The sequence below is a fragment of the Salvelinus fontinalis genome, chromosome 22, assembly GCF_029448725.1.
Source record: "Salvelinus fontinalis isolate EN_2023a chromosome 22, ASM2944872v1, whole genome shotgun sequence".
NCBI classification, from domain to species: Eukaryota; Metazoa; Chordata; class Actinopteri; order Salmoniformes; family Salmonidae; genus Salvelinus; species Salvelinus fontinalis.
In genome coordinates, this window is record NC_074686.1 from 34,925,471 (window position 1) to 34,943,147 (window position 17,677).

Consider the following 17,677-nt stretch of genomic DNA (forward strand, 5'->3'; position numbering starts at 1 on the left):
ACACTGGGTCTGGTGGCTAAAGGAGGACAAGGAGGGGGGGGGGTGATACACTGGGTCTGGTGGGTAAAGGAGGACAACGGGGGGGGGGGTGATACACTGGGTCTGGTGGGTAAAGGAGGACAGGGGGGGGGGGTGATACACTGGGTCTGGTGGGTAAAGGAGGACAGGGGGGGGGATGATACACTGGGTCTGGGTGGGTAAAGGAGGACAAGGAGGGGGGGGGGGGTGATACACTGGGTCTGGTGGGTAAAGGAGTACAAGGAGGGGGGGGTGATACACTGGGTCTGGTGGGTAAAGGAGGACAGGGAGGGGGGGTGGTGATACACTGGGTCTGGTGGGTAAAGGAGTACAAGGAGGGGGGGTGATACACTGGGTCTGGTGGGTAAAGGAGGACAAGGAGGAGGGGGGGGGGGGTGATACACTGGGTCTGGTGGGTAAAGGAGGACAAGGAGGGGGGGTGGTGATACACTGGGTCTGGTGGGTAAAGGAGTAAGAGAGTACAGGAGTACAGGAAGGGGGTGGGGGAGAGGGATGGATTTGGTTTTGGAGAGAGAGAAGGAAGGAAGGAAGGAGTTAATTATAATCTTCTTCATTTTTTTAATGACTTGACCCTTGGTCAAATGAATAAGAGTTCTGAACAAATTAGGAAAGGATGTCGAACCATTATTATTCCTGGTTTGTCATTACATTTAAGATTTAATTGGTGGTTATTGGTGAGAATGGAGAAGGTCTACATCCAGGGGATTGGGATGGGGTGACTGAGTTGGGATGGGGTGACTGGGTTGGGATGGGGTGACTGGGTTGGGATGGGGTGACTGGATTGGGATGGGGTGACTGGGTTGGGATGGGGTGACTGGGTTGGGATGGGGTGACTGGATTGGGATGGGGTGACTGGGTTGGGATGGGGTGACTGGGTTGGGATGGGGTGACTGGGTTGGGATGGGGTGACTGGATTGGGATGGGGTGACTGGGTTGGGATGGGGTGACTGGGTTGGGATGGGGTGACTGGGTTGGGATGGGATGACTGGGTTGGGATGGGGTGACTGGGTTGGGATGGGGTGACTGGATTGGGATGGGGTGACTGGGTTGGGATGGGGTGACTGGGTTGGGATGGGGTGACTGGGTTGGGATGGGGTGACTGGGTTGGGATGGGGTGACTGAGTTGGGATGGGGTGACTGGGTTGGGATGGGGTGACTGAGTTGGGATGGGGTGAGTGGGTTGGGATGGGGTGACTAGGTTGGGATGGGGTGACTGGGTTGGGATGGGGTGACTGGGTTGGGATGGGGTGACTGGGCTGGGATGGGGTGACTGGGTTGGGATGGGGTGACTGGGTTGGGATGGGGTGACTGGGCTGGGATGGGGTGACTGGGTTGGGATGGGGTGACTGGGTTGGGATGGGGTGACTGGGCTGGGATGGGGTGACTGGGTTGGGATGGGGTGACTGGGTTGGGATTGGGTGACTGGGTTGGGATGGGGTGACTGGGTTGGGATGGGGTGACTGGGTTGGGATGGGGTGACTGGGTTGGGATGGGGTGACTGGATTGGGATGGGGTGACTGGGTTGGGATGGGGTGACTGGGTTGGGATGGGGTGACTGGATTGGGATGGGGTGACTGGGTTGGGATGGGGTGACTGGGTTGGGATGGGGTGACTGGGTTGGGATGGGTTGACTGGATTGGGATGGGGTGACTGGGTTGGGATGGGGTGACTGGGTTGGGATGGGGTGACTGGGTTGGGATGGGGTGACTGGGTTGGGATGGGGTGACTGGATTGGGATGGGGTGACTGGGTTGGGATGGGGTGACTGGGTTGGGATGGGGTGACTGGGTTGGGATGGGGTGACTGGGTTGGGATGGGGTGACTGAGTTGGGATGGGGTGACTGGGAGGGCATCAGAGGTGTGTGTGGGGCCTGTCCTCATCCCATCTCAGTGTCTCTGAGGACCCACTCACACAAAGTAGACCTCCACCAGCCACTATACTTTAATTTCATTTATACGGTAATATAAACCAACCACAGTGTTTAAGGGGAAGCCATTATTCAAAAGTATGTAAAATGTCTATACAATGTATGCATCCACAGTCTTTTTTTTTGGTACAATAAATGGGTCGTCAGAGCTAAAAAGTCCTAAAAAGGCGTACTGTGCTTTAAGTTTTTTTGTGTTATTTTTGTAAATGTTTGCTCAGCCCACATGCCCACACATTTTATACAGTGCCTTCAGAAAGTATTCAGACCCCTTCACTTTTTCAAAATGTTGTTACGTTACGGCCTTATTCTAACATGGATTAAATAAATGTTTTTCCTCATCAATCTACACACAATACTTCATAATGACAAAGCAAAAACAGGTGGGTAACGATGCTTCGTGGGTGTCAGTTGTTGATGTGTGCAGAGGGTCCCTGGTTCGAGCCCAGGTAGGGGCGAGGAGAGGGACGGAAGCTATACTGTTACAGAGGCATGGATCTGGGGAAGGGTACCAAAACACTTCTGCAGAGTTGAAGGTCCACAATAACACAGTGGCGTCCATCATTCTTAAATGGAAGAAGTTTGGAATCCCCAAGACTCTTCCTAGTGCTGGTCGCCCGGCCATATTGAGCAATCAGGGGAGAAGGGCCTTGGTCAGGGAGGTGACCAAGAACCAGATGGTCACTCTGACAGAGCTCCAGAGTTCCTCTGTGGAGATGGGAGAACCTTCCAGAAGGACAACCATCTCTGCAGCATTCCACCAATCAGGCCTTTATGGTAAGGGTTGGTTACTCTAACCAGAAGGAAGCCACTCCTCAGAGAAAGGCACATGACATCGCGCTTGGAGTTTGCCAAAAGGCACCTAAAGGACTCTCAGCCCAATGGAAACAAGATTCTTTGGTCTGATGAAACCAAGATTGAACTCTTTGGCCTGAATACCAAGTGTCACGTTTGGAGGAAACCTGGCACAATCTCTACGGTGAAGCATGGAGGTGGGAGAATCATGCTGTGGGGATGTTTTTCAACGGCAGGCACTTGGAGACTAGTCAGGATCGAGGCAAAGATGAACGGAGAAAAGTACAGAGAGATCCTTGATGGAAACCTGCTCCAGAGCGCTCAGGACCTCAGACTGGGGCGAAGGTTCACCTTCCAACAGGAAAATGACCCCTAGCACATAGCCAAGACAAGGCAGGAGTGGCTTCGAGACAAGTCTCTGAATGTCCTTGAGTAGCCCAGCCAGAGCCCAGACTTGAACCCGACCAAACATCTCTGGAGAGATCTGAAAATAGCTGTGAAATAGCTCCCCATCCAACCTGACAGAGCTTAAGAGGATCTGCAGAGAAGATTGGGAGAAACTCCCCAAATACCGGTGTGCCAACCTTGTAGCGTCATACCCAAGAAGACTCGAGGCTGTAATTGCTGCCAAAAGGGCTTCAACAAAGTACTGAGTAAAGGGTCTGAATACTTAATGTAAATGTGATATTTCAGTTTTTTATTCGTAATACATTTGGAAACGTTTCTAAAAAACAGTTTTTACTTTGTCATTATGTTGTATTGTGTGTAGACAGTGGTGTAAAGTACTTAAGTAAAAATACTTGAAAGTAGTACCAAAGTAGTTTTTTGGGGTATTTGTACTTTACTTGATTTTTTATATTTTTAACAACTTTTACTTTTACTCAAAAAAAACTATACTGCTCCCCTCACCCATCACCCTGCTCCCTGAGCCCCTCACCCTGCTCCCTGAGCCCCTCACCTTGCTCCCTGAGCCCCTCACCCTTCTCCCTGAGCCCCTCACCTTGCTCCCTGAGCCCCTCACCCTTCTCCCTGAGCCCCTCACCTTGCTCCCTGAGCCCCTCACCCTTCTCCCTGAGCCCCTCACCCTTCTCCCTGAGCCCCTCACCTTGCTCCCTGCTCCCTGAGCCCCTCACCCTGCTCCCTGAGCCCTTCACCCTTCTCACTGAGCCCCTCACCTTGCTCCCTGCTCCCTGAGCCCCTCACCCTGCTCCCTAAGCACTTCACCCTTCTCCCTGAGCCCCTCACCTTGCTCCCTGCTCCCTGAGCTCCTCACCTTGCTCACTGAGCCCCTCACCTTGCTCCCTGCTCCCTTAGCCCTAACCCTACACCCTGAGCCCCTCACTATTCTCTCTGAGCCCCTCACCTTGCTCCCTGAGCCCCTCACCTTGCTCCCTGAGCCCCTCACCCTGCTGCCTAAGCCCCTCACCCTGCTCCCTGGGCCCCTCACCTTGCTCCCCTCACCCCTCACCCCTCACCCCTCACCCTGCTCCCCTCACCCTGCTCCCTGAGCCCCTCACCTTGCTCACTGAGCCCCTCGACCTGCTCCCTGAGCCCCTCGACCTGCTCCCTGAGCCCCTCACCCTGCTCCCTGAGCCCCTCACCTTGCTCCCTGAGCCCATCACCCTGCTCCCTGAGCCCCTCACCCTGCTCCCTGAGCCCCTCACCCTGCTCCCTGAGCCCCTCACCTTGCTCCCTGCTCCCTGAGCTCCTCACCTTGCTCCCTGAGCCCCTCACCTTGCTCCCTGCTCCCTGAGCTCCTCACCTTGCTCCCTGAGCCCCTCACCTTGCTCCCTGCTCCCTTAGGCCCTAACCCTACTCCCTGAGCCCCTCACCCTTCTCTCTGAGCCCCTCACCTTGCTCCCTGATCCCCTCACCCTGCTGCCTGAGCCCCTCACCCTGCTCCCCTCACCCTGTTCCCTGAGCCCCTCACCCTGCTCTCTGAGCCCCTCACCCTGCTCCCCTCACCCCTCACCCTGCTCCCCTCAACCCTCACCTTGCTCCCTGAGCCACACAACTTGCTCCCTGAGCCCCTCACCTTGCTCCCTGAGCCCCTCACCCTGCTCCCTGCTCCCTGAGCTCCTCACCCTGCTTCCTGCTCCCTGAGCTCCTCACCCTGCTCCCTGCTCCCTGAGCTCCTCACCCTGCTCCCTGCTCCCTGAGCTCCTCACCCTGCTCCTTGCTCCCTGAGCCCCTCACCCTGCTCCCTGCTCCCTGAGCTCCAATACCCTGCTCCCTGCTCCCTGAGCTCCTCACCCTGCTCCCTGCTCCCTGAGCTCCTCACCCTGCTCCCTGCTCCCTGAGCTCCTCACCCTGCTCCCTGAGCCCCTCACCCTGCTCCCTGAGCTGCTCACCCTGCTCCCTGAGCCCTCACCCTGCTCCCTGAGCCCTAACCCTGCTCCCTGCTCCCCTCACCCTGCTCCCGGAGCCCCTTACCCTGCTCCCTGAGCCCTCAACCTGCTCCCTGAGCCCTAACCCTGCTCCCTGAGCCCCTTGCCCTGCTCCCTGAGCCCCTCGCCCTGCTCCCTGAGCCCTCACCCTGCTCCCTGCTCCCTGAGCCCCTCACCCTGCTCCCTGAGCCCCTCACCCTGCTCCCTGAGCTGCTCACCCTGCTCCCTGAGTCCTAACCCTGCTCCCTGCTCCCCTAACCTTGCTCCCTTAGCCACTCATCCTGCTCCCTGTGCCCCACACCCTGAGGGAGCAAGGTCAGTGGTGAGTTGCAGAGTGTAGCTGCAGACACCAGCCTTTAAAAATGGGCTCATAGTTTAAGAGCGGTGCTAAAAGGTAACAATAAGAGTAACACTAGCCTCTCTGACACATGCAAGTCAGGGCCTAGGACTGGAAATGGTCCCGTCCACAAATTAGAAGGGAAGAGAAGAGAGGAAGAGGAGAGCAGGAGAGGAGAGGAGAAGAGAAGAGATGAGAAATAAGAGAAGAGGAGACAACACAACAGTGTAGAGGATAGGATAGGAGGAGAGAGGTGAAAGGGAAAGGAGAGGAAGAGAAGAGGAAGAGGAGAGGAAGAGGAGAGGATAGGAGACGAAATGGCAGAGTAGAGGAGAGGAGGAGAGAGGAGATGAGAGGAGAGGAGGAAGGAGAGGAGAGGAGACGAGACGACAGAGTAGAGGAGAGGAGGAAAGAGGAGAGGAGAGAGGTGAAAAGGAAGGGAGAGGAAGAGGAGAGGAGAGGAGAGGAGAGGAGAGGAAGAGGAGAGGTGAGGAAGAGTAGAGTGGAGGAGAGTAGAGGCGTAGAGGAGAGGAAGAGGAGAGGAGAGGAGTAGAGTAGAGGAAGAGGAGAGGAAGAGGAGAGCAGTAGAGGAGAGGAGAGGAAGAGGAAAGGAGGAGAGGAGAGGAAGAGGAGAGTTGAGGAAGAGTAGAGTGGAGGAGAGTAGAGGAGAGGCGTGGAGGAAAGGAAGAGGAGAGGAAGAGGAGAGCAGTAGAGGAAAGGAGAGGAAGAGGATAGGAGAGGAAGAGGAAGAGGAGAGGAGAGGAGTAGAGGAGAGGAAGAGGAAGAGGAGAGGAGTAGAGTAGAGGAAGAGGAGAGGAAGAGGAGAGCAGTAGAGGAGAGGAGAGGAAGAGGAGAGGAAGAGGAGAGCAGTAGAGGAGAAGAGAGGAAGAGGAGAGCAGTAGAGGATAGGAGAGGAATAGGAGAGGAGTAGAGTAGAGGAAGAGGAAGAGGAGAGGAATAGGAGAGCATTAGAGGAGAGGAGAGGAAGAGGACAGCAGTAGAGGATAGGAGAGGAAGAGGAGAGGAGAGGAAGAGTAGAGTAAAGGAGAGGAGAGGAAGAGGAGAGGCCTCCCCATGAACCAGATCCTCAGGGTTTCTCTGTAAATGTTAACAAGGTTAATCAAACAGAGTGCGGGGAGGGAGGAGAGGAGAGGGTAACCTCATCAAACAGTTCAAAGTTTCAAAACATTCTTACAAAGGAAAGAATGAGGGGGGAGATGGGGTTGTCCACACACGCATGAAAAGGGAACAAAAGCAGCAACAACACAAAAAAAAGTATATATTTGCTCACAAAAGCCGCCCTTTGAATGCTCTGCACAAAGCAGACCACCACCGCTTGCTATTCCCAGCTAATGTCTTTTACAGTGTTCCTCGTGCCACGCCTTCTTCCAACCTCCATTGTGTTTGTGGAGGGAAAGCTTCATGAGAAGGCAAGGGAACCCCAGGGCTGCCGGATATCTCTGTGGTCTGTCTGGCTGACCCATATGTCCCCTTTTTGGGGGGGATTTACAACAGGGTTGACTCAAACCGAGGCTCCAACCCACAGCTTTCCATCCCCAGGCGACAGAGCTGACCACTACATTGTTTAGGTTAGTCACAACAGAGTTGATGGTAGCCATCGGTCACTGGCTGGACTGCTTGAACAGAGTCTTCATTCAAATCACTATAATCCTGCTGATTACCTCAGATCAACAAAATAACAACGTTACAGGGGCATGCTTTGTTGTTGTTGCTGTTGTCGACGACGACGGCGGGTTGTTCACGGCATCTTTCAAAGCATGTGTTCAGAGTGTGAATGAAGTGCGACAGAATAAACTTCATACTCATGACACTAAATTGAAGAAAGAAAAAAAAGTGATTCTATTCACTCTGGGAGGATTTTGAACCTTACGGTGTTTTCCTCAATAATGTTGTCACTTTGAATCCTGTAAACTTCTCATCATGTATGTGATGCAGCATTATACTGACCGAGATCACAGACAAAGCCATGAATGGTTTACACAGTGTGAATAACTCCTTATGTATGGATGGCATGACAGTGCAATGCCCCAACCCCCTCCAGGTAAATTGCACTACACCAGGTTTAACTACACACACTGCACTAAGGTATTATTGTTGCTGTTGAGATGAAGCTATGAAATGTGATCCTTAACATGATGCAGAGTAGAAGAATACTTATAACAAATGGCTCTAATCTACATTCATGTATGTAAAGAATGAAACAGAAAATGGGCCTGGTCTCCGATTGAGAGTAATACCAGAAGATGGGAAGCACGCAGAGCGGGATGTTTACGTGAAGAGATGTGTTCCAGAAATATCAGATGACAGCATTTAGCTGGAAAATACATTTGTGGATTACAGAATAATCTGATGCTGATGAAGCGACACATTTTTTGACTGCTTTAACATCTATCAAAGACAATCTGTCCTGAGCACCTCCCCCTACCCTCCCAACCACATCCACCTCCCCACCACCTCCCCCTACCCTAGAGGTAGTCGGCAGGTCCCACCTATACTTCTCACCTCGGCTTGTAGTCGGTTGAGAAATATAGTCAGCAGAAACATGTCATCAGAAGAGACATGTAGTCAGACATGTAGTCGGCAGGGACATGTCATCAGAAGAGGCATGTAGTCAGAAGGGACATGTAGTCAGAAGAGACATGTAGTCAGAGGAGACATGTAGTCAGAAGGGACATGCAGTCAGAAGAGACATGTAGTCAGAAGGGACATGTAGTCAGACATGCAGTCAGAAGAGACATGTAGTCAGACATGTAGTCAGAGGAGACATGTAGTCAGAAGGGACATGTAGTCAGACATGCAGTCAGAAGAGACATGTAGTCAGACATGTAGTCAGAGGAGACATGTAGTCAGACATGTAGTCTTAAGAGACATGTAGTCAGAAGGGACATGTAGTCAGAAGAGACATGTAGTCAGAAGAGACATGTAGTCAGAAGGGACATGCAGTCAGAGGAGACATGTAGTCAGACATGTAGTCTTAAGAGACATGTATTCAGAAGGGACATGTAGTCTTAAGAGACATGTAGTCAGAAGGGACATGTAGTCAGAAGGGACATGCAGTCAGAAGAGACATGTAGTCAGAGGAGACATGTAGTCAGACATGTAGTCAGAGGAGACATGTAGTCAGAAGGGACATGCAGTCAGAAGAGACATGTAGTCAGAAGGGACATGCAGTCAGAGGAGACATGTAGTCAGACATGTAGTCAGAGGAGACATGTAGTCAGAAGGGACATGCAGTCAGAAGAGACATGTAGTCAGAAGGGACATGCAGTCAGAGGAGACATGTAGTCAGAAGGGACATGCAGTCAGCAGAGACATGTAGTCAGCAGAGACATGTAGTCAGACATGTAGTCAGACATGTAGTCAGACATGTAGTCTTAAGAGACATGTAGTCAGAAGGGACATGTAGTCAGAAGGGACATGTAGTCTTAAGAGACATGTAGTCAGAAGGGACATGTAGTCAGACATGCAGTCAGAAGAGACATGTAGTCAGACATGTAGTCAGAGGAGACATGTAGTCTTAAGAGACATGTAGTCAGACATGTAGTCAGACATGTAGTCAGACATGTAGTCTTAAGAGACATGTAGTCAGAAGGGACATGTAGTCAGAAGGGACATGTAGTCTTAAGAGACATGTAGTCAGAAGGGACATGTAGTCAGACATGCAGTCAGAAGAGACATGTAGTCAGACATGTAGTCAGAGGAGACATGTAGTCTTAAGAGACATGTAGTCAGACATGTAGTCAGACATGTAGTCAGAAGGGACATGCAGTCAGAAGGGACATGTAGTCAGAAGGGACATGCAGTCAGAAGAGACATGTAGTCAGACATGTAGTCAGACATGTAGTCGGTTGAGACATATAGTCAGCAGAAACATGTTGTCAGAAGAGACATGTAGTCAGAAGAGACAAGTATTCAGCAGAGACATGTAGTCAGACATGTAGTCAGCAGAGACATGTAGTCAGCAGAGACATATAGTCAGCAGAGACATGTAGTCAGCAGAGACATGTAGTCAGACATGTAGTCAGACATGTAGTCAGCAGAGACATGTAGTCAGCAGAGACATGTAGTCAGCAGAGACATGTAGTCAGCAGAGACATGTAGTCAGCAGAAACATGTAGTCAGAAATGTTCATGAGAAGAGAACACACTGTGATCCAAGAGTGACTATTACCGGGGCTGTGTCTCATATACCACCATATTCCTTATATAGTTTATCACATTTGACTATGGGCCATAGGCTCTGGTCACAAGTAGTGCCCTATTTGGGCAATTGGATGCAATTTGGGACACAGCCAGGCTGTCAATCAGACAACCCAGTAGGAACTCCCATTTCAGAGCTGTGATCTGAAGTCTTCCTGGAGATACTTCCTCCCTATGAGGTTATGCCCCATATAGGGAACAGGGAGGTATTTTAGGTTGGCGCTAGCTCTCAGACTAACTTCACTTAGCCACAGGGAGCTCTCTCCATCTAGTCTGATATGAAAGCTTGACTTATAATTTTCCTGTTAGGTCTACCGTTGAAAAGGATACTGCACTCCCAGTTGAAGCGCACGCTTTGGACAAAAGAGGTGCCCCATAGGAACAGGGAGACATTTCAAATAGGCTCTCACATCATAGCCACAGGGAGCTCTCCCCACTCAGTCTGATGTGGATGTTTTATGTAGAATTTCACTGTTAGGTCTCCCTTCGACAGAGACGGCAGTACCAGTAGCCACCCAGTGATTCAGACTAAGCTCGCCTGGTAGGGTGTTGGTCTCATCGATCAGCAGTGAAGACTGGATTTCATGGGGTTTATGTGTGTAAATAATCTTAGCCTGACATCAGGCGAGCAGAGGGTATGTAGTGTAGATGGGTTCTTCAATGTCTTTCAAAGTTCTGCAGTAACAGCCCAAGACAAAATGGTTACATGATCTTTCAAGTACTTTTGTGACATAATACATGTAATCTAATGCTCCATAGTGACAAGACAGATGGATTGCGAGCTTCGTTTTGTCTTAAGAGCAGTCATACATCTTGATTTTGCATTCCCTCTTGCTCAAGAGATCTAACCACCACAGCTACTTTCTTTATCTTCTCTAGCCAAACTCGTTTTTCAGCCATGAAACTTTCCAACCACAAACACCATGATTGGATTTTATCTGTGGGTAGTAGGGTAGTGCCTTTTCAGATGGACCATTCTGGGACTCAACATCACAGGCCTATTGTATTATAGCTCACAAGACAAACTAATGATGGTGGTTGAGAGTGATCTTTTCAGAGTGTGTTGTAGGCCTATAGGTGTAAGAATATATATCAATTTGGACAGTGGTCCAAATGTGTCACTGCATAACAAACGCTGCGTTCTAGGGCCTAGATTAATGCAGAAACAAACGTCAAAAAGCATCAAACAAACCAAACAATTTGTGTTTGTGTTTTTTTTTTACCAAACTATTCAAAGCACTCAGGTGATAATCATCAGGGCTTAAAAGACCAACTCCAACCAAGTTATTTTATTATTTATCAAGCTTAAGTTTAGGTGTTGCTTTATCTCCAAGTTCTAGTACGATGTCTGTTCATGAATATCAGGAGGTTCTGGGAGAAAACCTGCAACATTCTTTTCCTTTCAATGCTTTTGTCACGCCCTGACCTTAGTTCCTTTGCTAGGTCTCTATTTTTGGTTTGGTCAAGGCGTGAGTTGGGGTGGGCATTCTATGTTTTTGTTCTATGTTTTATATTTCTATGTGTTTGGCCGAGTGTGGTTCTCAATCAGAGGCAGCTGTCTATCGTTGTCTCTGATTGAGAACCATACTTAGGTAGCCTACCTTAGGTAGGTTGTTGTTTCCTGTTGTGTGTCTGCACCAGCCAGAACTGTTTCGGTCGTTATTCTTTGTTATTTTTGTTATTTCAGTGTTCATTTAATAAATATGGACACGTACCACGCTGCACCTTGGTCCTCTTCTTCCAACAGCCGTTACAGCTTTAACACCAAGTCCAAAGATATTATTCAACCTCTCACCATCCAGCTATAAACGGTCAAGCAACTCGCAAGCATAGTTAAAGATGTATTCTCCAAAACTTTAACTTATCGAATAGCCAATCAGCAGACTCTGTGGATTAAGAGGGACATAAGTGGCAATTCCAAAGACTAGAGAACTGTCATTAAGTTTCCAAAGACTAGAGAACTGTCATTAAGTTTCCAAAGACTAGAGAACTGTCATTGCGTTTCAAAGACTCTGAAAAACTGTCATTAAGTTAATGAATCTATGTGCATTTGCAGCTGCCCACCATCATGGGCAGCTGACCATGATGGTGAGCAGCTGCAAATGCACACACCATGACCATGACAATGATCCCAATGAGGCTTCCACATAAATATACATAAAAAAAGGGAAGGCAAAATATTTTGAAAGCCTTGAATTACAGTCTTGCGATAAAACTGATTGATCTTAACTAGAATAAAAGGGAGCTGGAGGTCAACTTCAACCTTAAATGTATTTCTGGATGTCAGTGTAACGTTTTGACATTTGGTTCTCTCTCTCTACATTGTAGTCTCGCTGAAAAACAAACACAGCTAGAGGCAGTCAAGTTTGTCCACACACGCATAGACTAGAATACAAGCAACATGATGATGAAAAGAACACAGCTCTGCCAGTACACAGCACAGCTACTAAAAATACATTTCTACTTCCAGCAACCGAACATGACAACTTTGGCACATGTATGTGACTGTTCACTTTAAACATGTTGGCTAAAATATTACGTTATTACCAGTGACAGTCACGTTTCCTCATTTACGGCAAATCACATATACCAGACTTAGCTTCACAAACCTGAGATAGCACAGGTTCTGTGTTAGCACCGGGTCTGAGATAGCACAGGTTCTGTGTTAGCACCGGGTCTGAGATAGCACCGAGTCTGCGTTAGCACCGGGTCTAAGACAGCACAGGGTCTGCGTTAGCACCGGGTCTGAAATAGCACAGGGTCAGCGTTAGCACCGGGTCTGAAATAGCACAGGGTCAGCGTTAGCACCGGGTCTGAAATAGCACAGGGTCTGCGTTAGCACCGGGTCTGAAATAGCACAGGGTCTGCGTTAGCACCGGGTCTGAAATAGCACAGGGTCTGCGTTAGCACCGGGTCTGAAATAGCACAGGGTCAGCGTTAGCACCGGGTCTGAAATAGCACAGGGTCTGCGTTAGCACCGGGTCTGAAATAGCATAGGGTCTGCGTTAGCACCGGGTCTGAAATAGCACAGGGTCTGCGTTAGCACCGGGTCTGAAATAGCACAGGGTCTGCGTTAGCACCGGGTCTGAAATAGCACAGGGTCTGCGTTAGCACCGGGTCTGAAATAGCACAGGGTCTGAGTTAGCACCGGGTCTGAGATAGCACAGGGTCTGCGTTAGCACTGGGTCTGAAATAGCACAGGGTCTGCGTTAGCATCGGGTCTGAAATAGCACAGGGTCTGCGTTAGCACCGGGTCTGAAATAGCATAGGGTCTGCGTTAGCACCGGGTCTGAAATAGCACTGGGTCTGCGTTAGCACCGGGCCTGAAATAGCATAGGGTCTGCGTTAGCACCGGGCCTGAAATAGCATAGGGTCTGCGTTAGCACCGGGTCTGAAATAGCACAGGGTCTGCGTTAGCACCGGGCCTGAAAGAGCACAGGGTCTGCGTTAGCACCGGGTCTGAAATAGCACAGGGTCTGCGTTAGCACCGGGTCTAAGATAGCACAGGGTCTGTGTTAGCACCGGGTCTGAAATAGCACAGGGTCTGCGTTAGCACTGGGTCTTAAATAGCACAGGGTCTGCGTTAGCACCGGGTCTGAAATAGCACAGGGTCTGTGATAGCACTGTGTCTGAAATAGCACAGGGTCTGTGATAGCACTGGGTCTGAAATAGCACAGGGTCTGAAATAGCATAGGGACTGCGTTAGCACCGGGTCTGAAATAGCACAGGATCTGCGTTAGCACCGGGTCTGAAATAGCACAGGGTCTGCGTTAGCACCGGGTCTGAAATAGCATAGGGACTGCGTTAGCACCGGGCCTGAAATAGCATAGGGTCTGCGTTAGCACCGGGCCTGAAATAGCACAGGGTCTGCGTTAGCACCGGGTCTGAAATAGCACAGGGTCTGTGATAGCACAGGGTATTATTTAGAAAAAAATCGTATTTCAGAACCACTCAATATATGCATTTAAGAAAATCCAATATTTCCACATTTCCCCATTGCAACGGTTAAAAGGGGTTAGTGCAGGGATAATTGCAGAGGCATAACTGTCTTTGAAAAACACCCTGCTGTGATGGAGACAGCGAGGTCAACTCAGATCGGGTGAAACTGTGTGCTAGAGGAAAACGTCCGTATTCCCCAGGGATTTGATTGCTAAAGTCATATACAGACCATATGAATCATGTATATTTGAAAAGGAAAAGTATCAGTAAGTCTTGGTAAAATGGAAAGCTTTTCATCCTTAATGTTCAGCGGTATTGAATGAAGCATGCCGATTTCAAGTGAGGTTGTTCATCCTCTCCCCACACACTAAGGGCCACAGCCTGCTTCCGCGATTTGAAGAGAGAGTAGTTTAGGGTTATATTTTTGTCAGTCAGCAGACGCTGTTATCCAGGGTGAGTGCATACATTTTGGTCCTGTTCCCCCATGGGAATCAAACCCACAACCCTGGCGTTGCAAGCGCCATGCCCTACCAAATAAGAAACACGGGAGTTAGAGCCACAGTTGAGATGAGGAGAGGAACTGAGGAGAGAGTTGAGAAGAGGAGAGGAACTGTGGAGAGACGGATCAGACCATGAGACGGAAAGTGTGAAGTCATTAGGAAATTCCAAGTAAACAACGGGAGTAGAACGAGTAGAAAGTGGTTTGGACTACACAAGGGCTCACTTTCTTTCCATCCCACGCTCCCCGTGCCAAACAAAACAACTATCTCTCTCTCTCTCACCCTGACCGTGGAACATATGCCACACAACCAGCCTAAATTCACAGGACTCATTTTCTGTTAGAGAATTCTAATTGTGTCCGAGTTGTTGCTTTCACATTCTGCAAAATATAGCCGTGTGAGGTCATGTTATGTAAATTAAATCTTCCATTTTGACCACTGGTGTGTGCAGCTCATGACCCATGGCCATTGCGGGCTACAGTTACCTCAGTTTTGATTATTCATCTCCACCACCAAAGGTTGCCATTTTGTAACAGTATCAAAAAAAGTACAAATTAAATAATAATCTCACTGTATAGAACCTTGCAGGTCTTTGTGGGTCAATGTTTAGTAGTGTCTATACCTTGAATTAAAATAGTGCATATCTTATTTTGTGCCAAAACCCTAGCTATATTCAGTTCAACCCACATTCAAAGAATTTCTGCTAAAAGCAACCAGGCGAGAGAGAGAGAGAGCGAGAGAGAAAGAGAGAAAGAGAGATTGAGAGCAGAAGAGAGATAGAGACTAATTCAAGAGAGAGGTCATGAGCACCTGAATTTTTCAGCATGTTTTTACAAAAAGGATACTACCCTCCACAACATAACCTTCACTCCAAATCAAAGTCCAAACCTACAACCTGATTTTGGACAAAGAAATACCTGGAAGGATTCCTACTAACACAAATTATTATTCCCAAGGACTATACAGCAAATGCTCTGGCAAACCAATGACCAGCAAAAGAAGCACATCAGAAAACTGAAAACACCATCCAACCTGGAACTGAGTGAGTGAGTGATGTTTAGTCTGAAGCTAATTTTAAAGCCAAGAACAAAAATGAATTACAACAATCTATTTAACTTTATAAGGAATAAATGCTAAATTAAGGCTACCAAGCTTGTTAGGACAGAATAGATCTGACTGCAACTTCCATTAGCACTGAGGTGTGAAGTGAGAGGTGTCAAAGCCCTTGAGCCCAACAATGACAGGAGAGTTTCACAGCCTACCCCACCCAAATGCAGAGGCCTTTGAAGCCCCCTCCCTCGGTGCAGAGGTCATTACAATACAGTACCCCTTGGATGTAAAAGATTTGAAGGCACGTAAATAATTAAAAAAAATAAGCTCCTCATGGACAATCTGTCACGATCGTCTTCTTGAGACAGATTGGAGGGGTCCCCGGTGTACACGATAAGGTCCATACTGGACTCCAGACGCCGGGTGAGGGGCCTGCAGTATGTCGTGGACTGGGAGGGGTACGGGCCGGAGGAGAGGTGCTGGGTCCCGGTGGGGGATATATTGGATCCAAATATATTAAGGGAATTCCATCGCCTCCATCCGGATAGCCTTGCACCACGCCCCCGGGGTCGTCCCCGAGGCCGGTGTCGGCGCGCTGCAGGGGCCGCGCGTCAGGAGGGGGGTACTGTCACGAATACTACCGAAGGTGACTCCCCTTCCCGTTCGGGTGGCGCTCGGCGGTCGTCGTCACCGGTCTACTAGCTGCCACCGATCCCTTTTTCCTTTTCGTTTATGTCTGTCTAATTGTTTTCACCTGTTTCTTGTTGGGGTTTTGGGAGGTGTACTATTTAGGTTAGTTTCGCCTGCTAGTGTTTGTGCGGGCTTATTTTGTGTATTCATGTTATGTCGGGAGTGGATTATTTGATTGTGGGTTTTTCGCTGTCCAGCTTATTTTAAACAGTGGTCTGTGGGTTGTGTTTGCGCCTGTGTTTTGGCGTCACCCTTTTTGTACCTGTTCCTGTTTTCGCTGTGGACATTAAAGCGTTTTGTTCATGTAAAACTTTTGCTCTCTCTGCGCCTGACTCTACACCCATCATTCACCTGACGTTACACAATCAAGAGAAACTTTTTGCTGACTGCTACTTAAGCAACTTAATCATTAACACAGACCATCCCCTGGCATGGCACAGTGATACGTTAACACACTAAGAGGGGGGAGGGGTGTTCAGGATACTAGACAACGAGGACTCAGCAAATGTCAACCGGTACAAGTCTGGAACAGTATTGGTACAGGGCAACCCCAAACAGTTTCAGCTGGACTTTCACAGAATCAAAGAGGGAGCGCAGCAGGAGAAGCTCACTCTTGAGAAAGACGCCCCCACCTTGAGCGAGTCAAACTAGACCTCTTCATTAAACAACCGCATAGACAAGCAACCCCAAGCGGAAAGTCAACCTCCTAGCACAGACTACTACTCCCTCACTGAAATGAAGGATAATTTCACCCAGCTGGAGGTAAGGCCGGTGGAGCTGGAACAGCAGATGAACACACTCCAGTTAGTACAGACCCAGACAACAATCCAACACAACTCAACCAAACCTGGAGAGCTAGAGGGGGAGAGAGACATGTCTGCACTCTGGACTGTGGCGAGACAACTTCAACAGGAGAAAGTGCAGGAGCGGAAGAAGAAGGCCCAGCGGCAGGAGAAGAACAGAGCACTAGAGGAGAAGGTAAGAGTACTGGAAGAGAAGGTGAGAAAGATAACGTGTAAGCCAGCAGAACAGCCCACCTCAGATCCTGACCAAAGTCTCGACACCACAGCAGAACAGTCCACCCCAGACCATGAACATAGCTTTGACATTACAGCAGGACAGATAAAGGAAGAACCCCAAGCCCTGGGGATCAAATCAAATCAAAGGTTATTTGTCACATGCGCCGAAAACAACAGGTGTAGACCTTACAGTGAAATGCTTACTGACAGGCTCTAACCAACAGTGCAATTTCTCAGTAATTTTTTAAAATAAAAAATAAGGTATTAGGTGAACAATAGGTAAGTAAAGAAATAAAAACAAAAGTAAAAAGGCAGTGAAAAATAACAGTAGCGAGGCTATAACTGTAGCGAGGCTATATACAGGCACCGGCTATATACGTGTAAGGCCTGGGTGTCGGAGTGGAAGTCAAGCGCAGGCAACAGCAGGTGCAATAACCAAATGTTCTTTAATGAACATGTAGAAAACTAGGCCACCCAACTAACACACTGGGTGACCACTTAAACAACCCCAGACACGGGGAATACGAAAACAGTACAGCAAACACGATGCACGAAATAAACACCACCACTTACAAACAAACAATCCCGCACAAAGAAACGTGTATGCCGGCTGATTAAATAAGCCCAACTAATTAACCCTCATACAAAACAGGTGCGCCCAATAAACACATAGGGAGGGGGAGAAAAGGATCAGTGGCAGCTAATAGGCCGGTGAGGACGACCGCCGAACGCCACCCGAACGGGAAGGAGAGCCTGCCTCGGTCGAAGTCGTGACAG

At 49.1% G+C, this 17,677-nt stretch overlaps 1 protein-coding gene across 1 annotated transcript; it reads left to right on the plus strand.

The window, feature by feature from the left end:
• Window positions 1-719: 719 nt before the first annotated feature.
• Window positions 720-4,861, plus strand: LOC129820345 (protein FAM186A-like). The gene is made up of 3 exons (XM_055877411.1): window positions 720-754; window positions 4,135-4,453; window positions 4,562-4,861. Exons 1-3 carry the CDS (start codon window positions 720-722, stop codon window positions 4,859-4,861), a joined length of 654 nt encoding a protein of 217 aa, XP_055733386.1.
• Window positions 4,862-17,677: the final 12,816 nt, after the last annotated feature.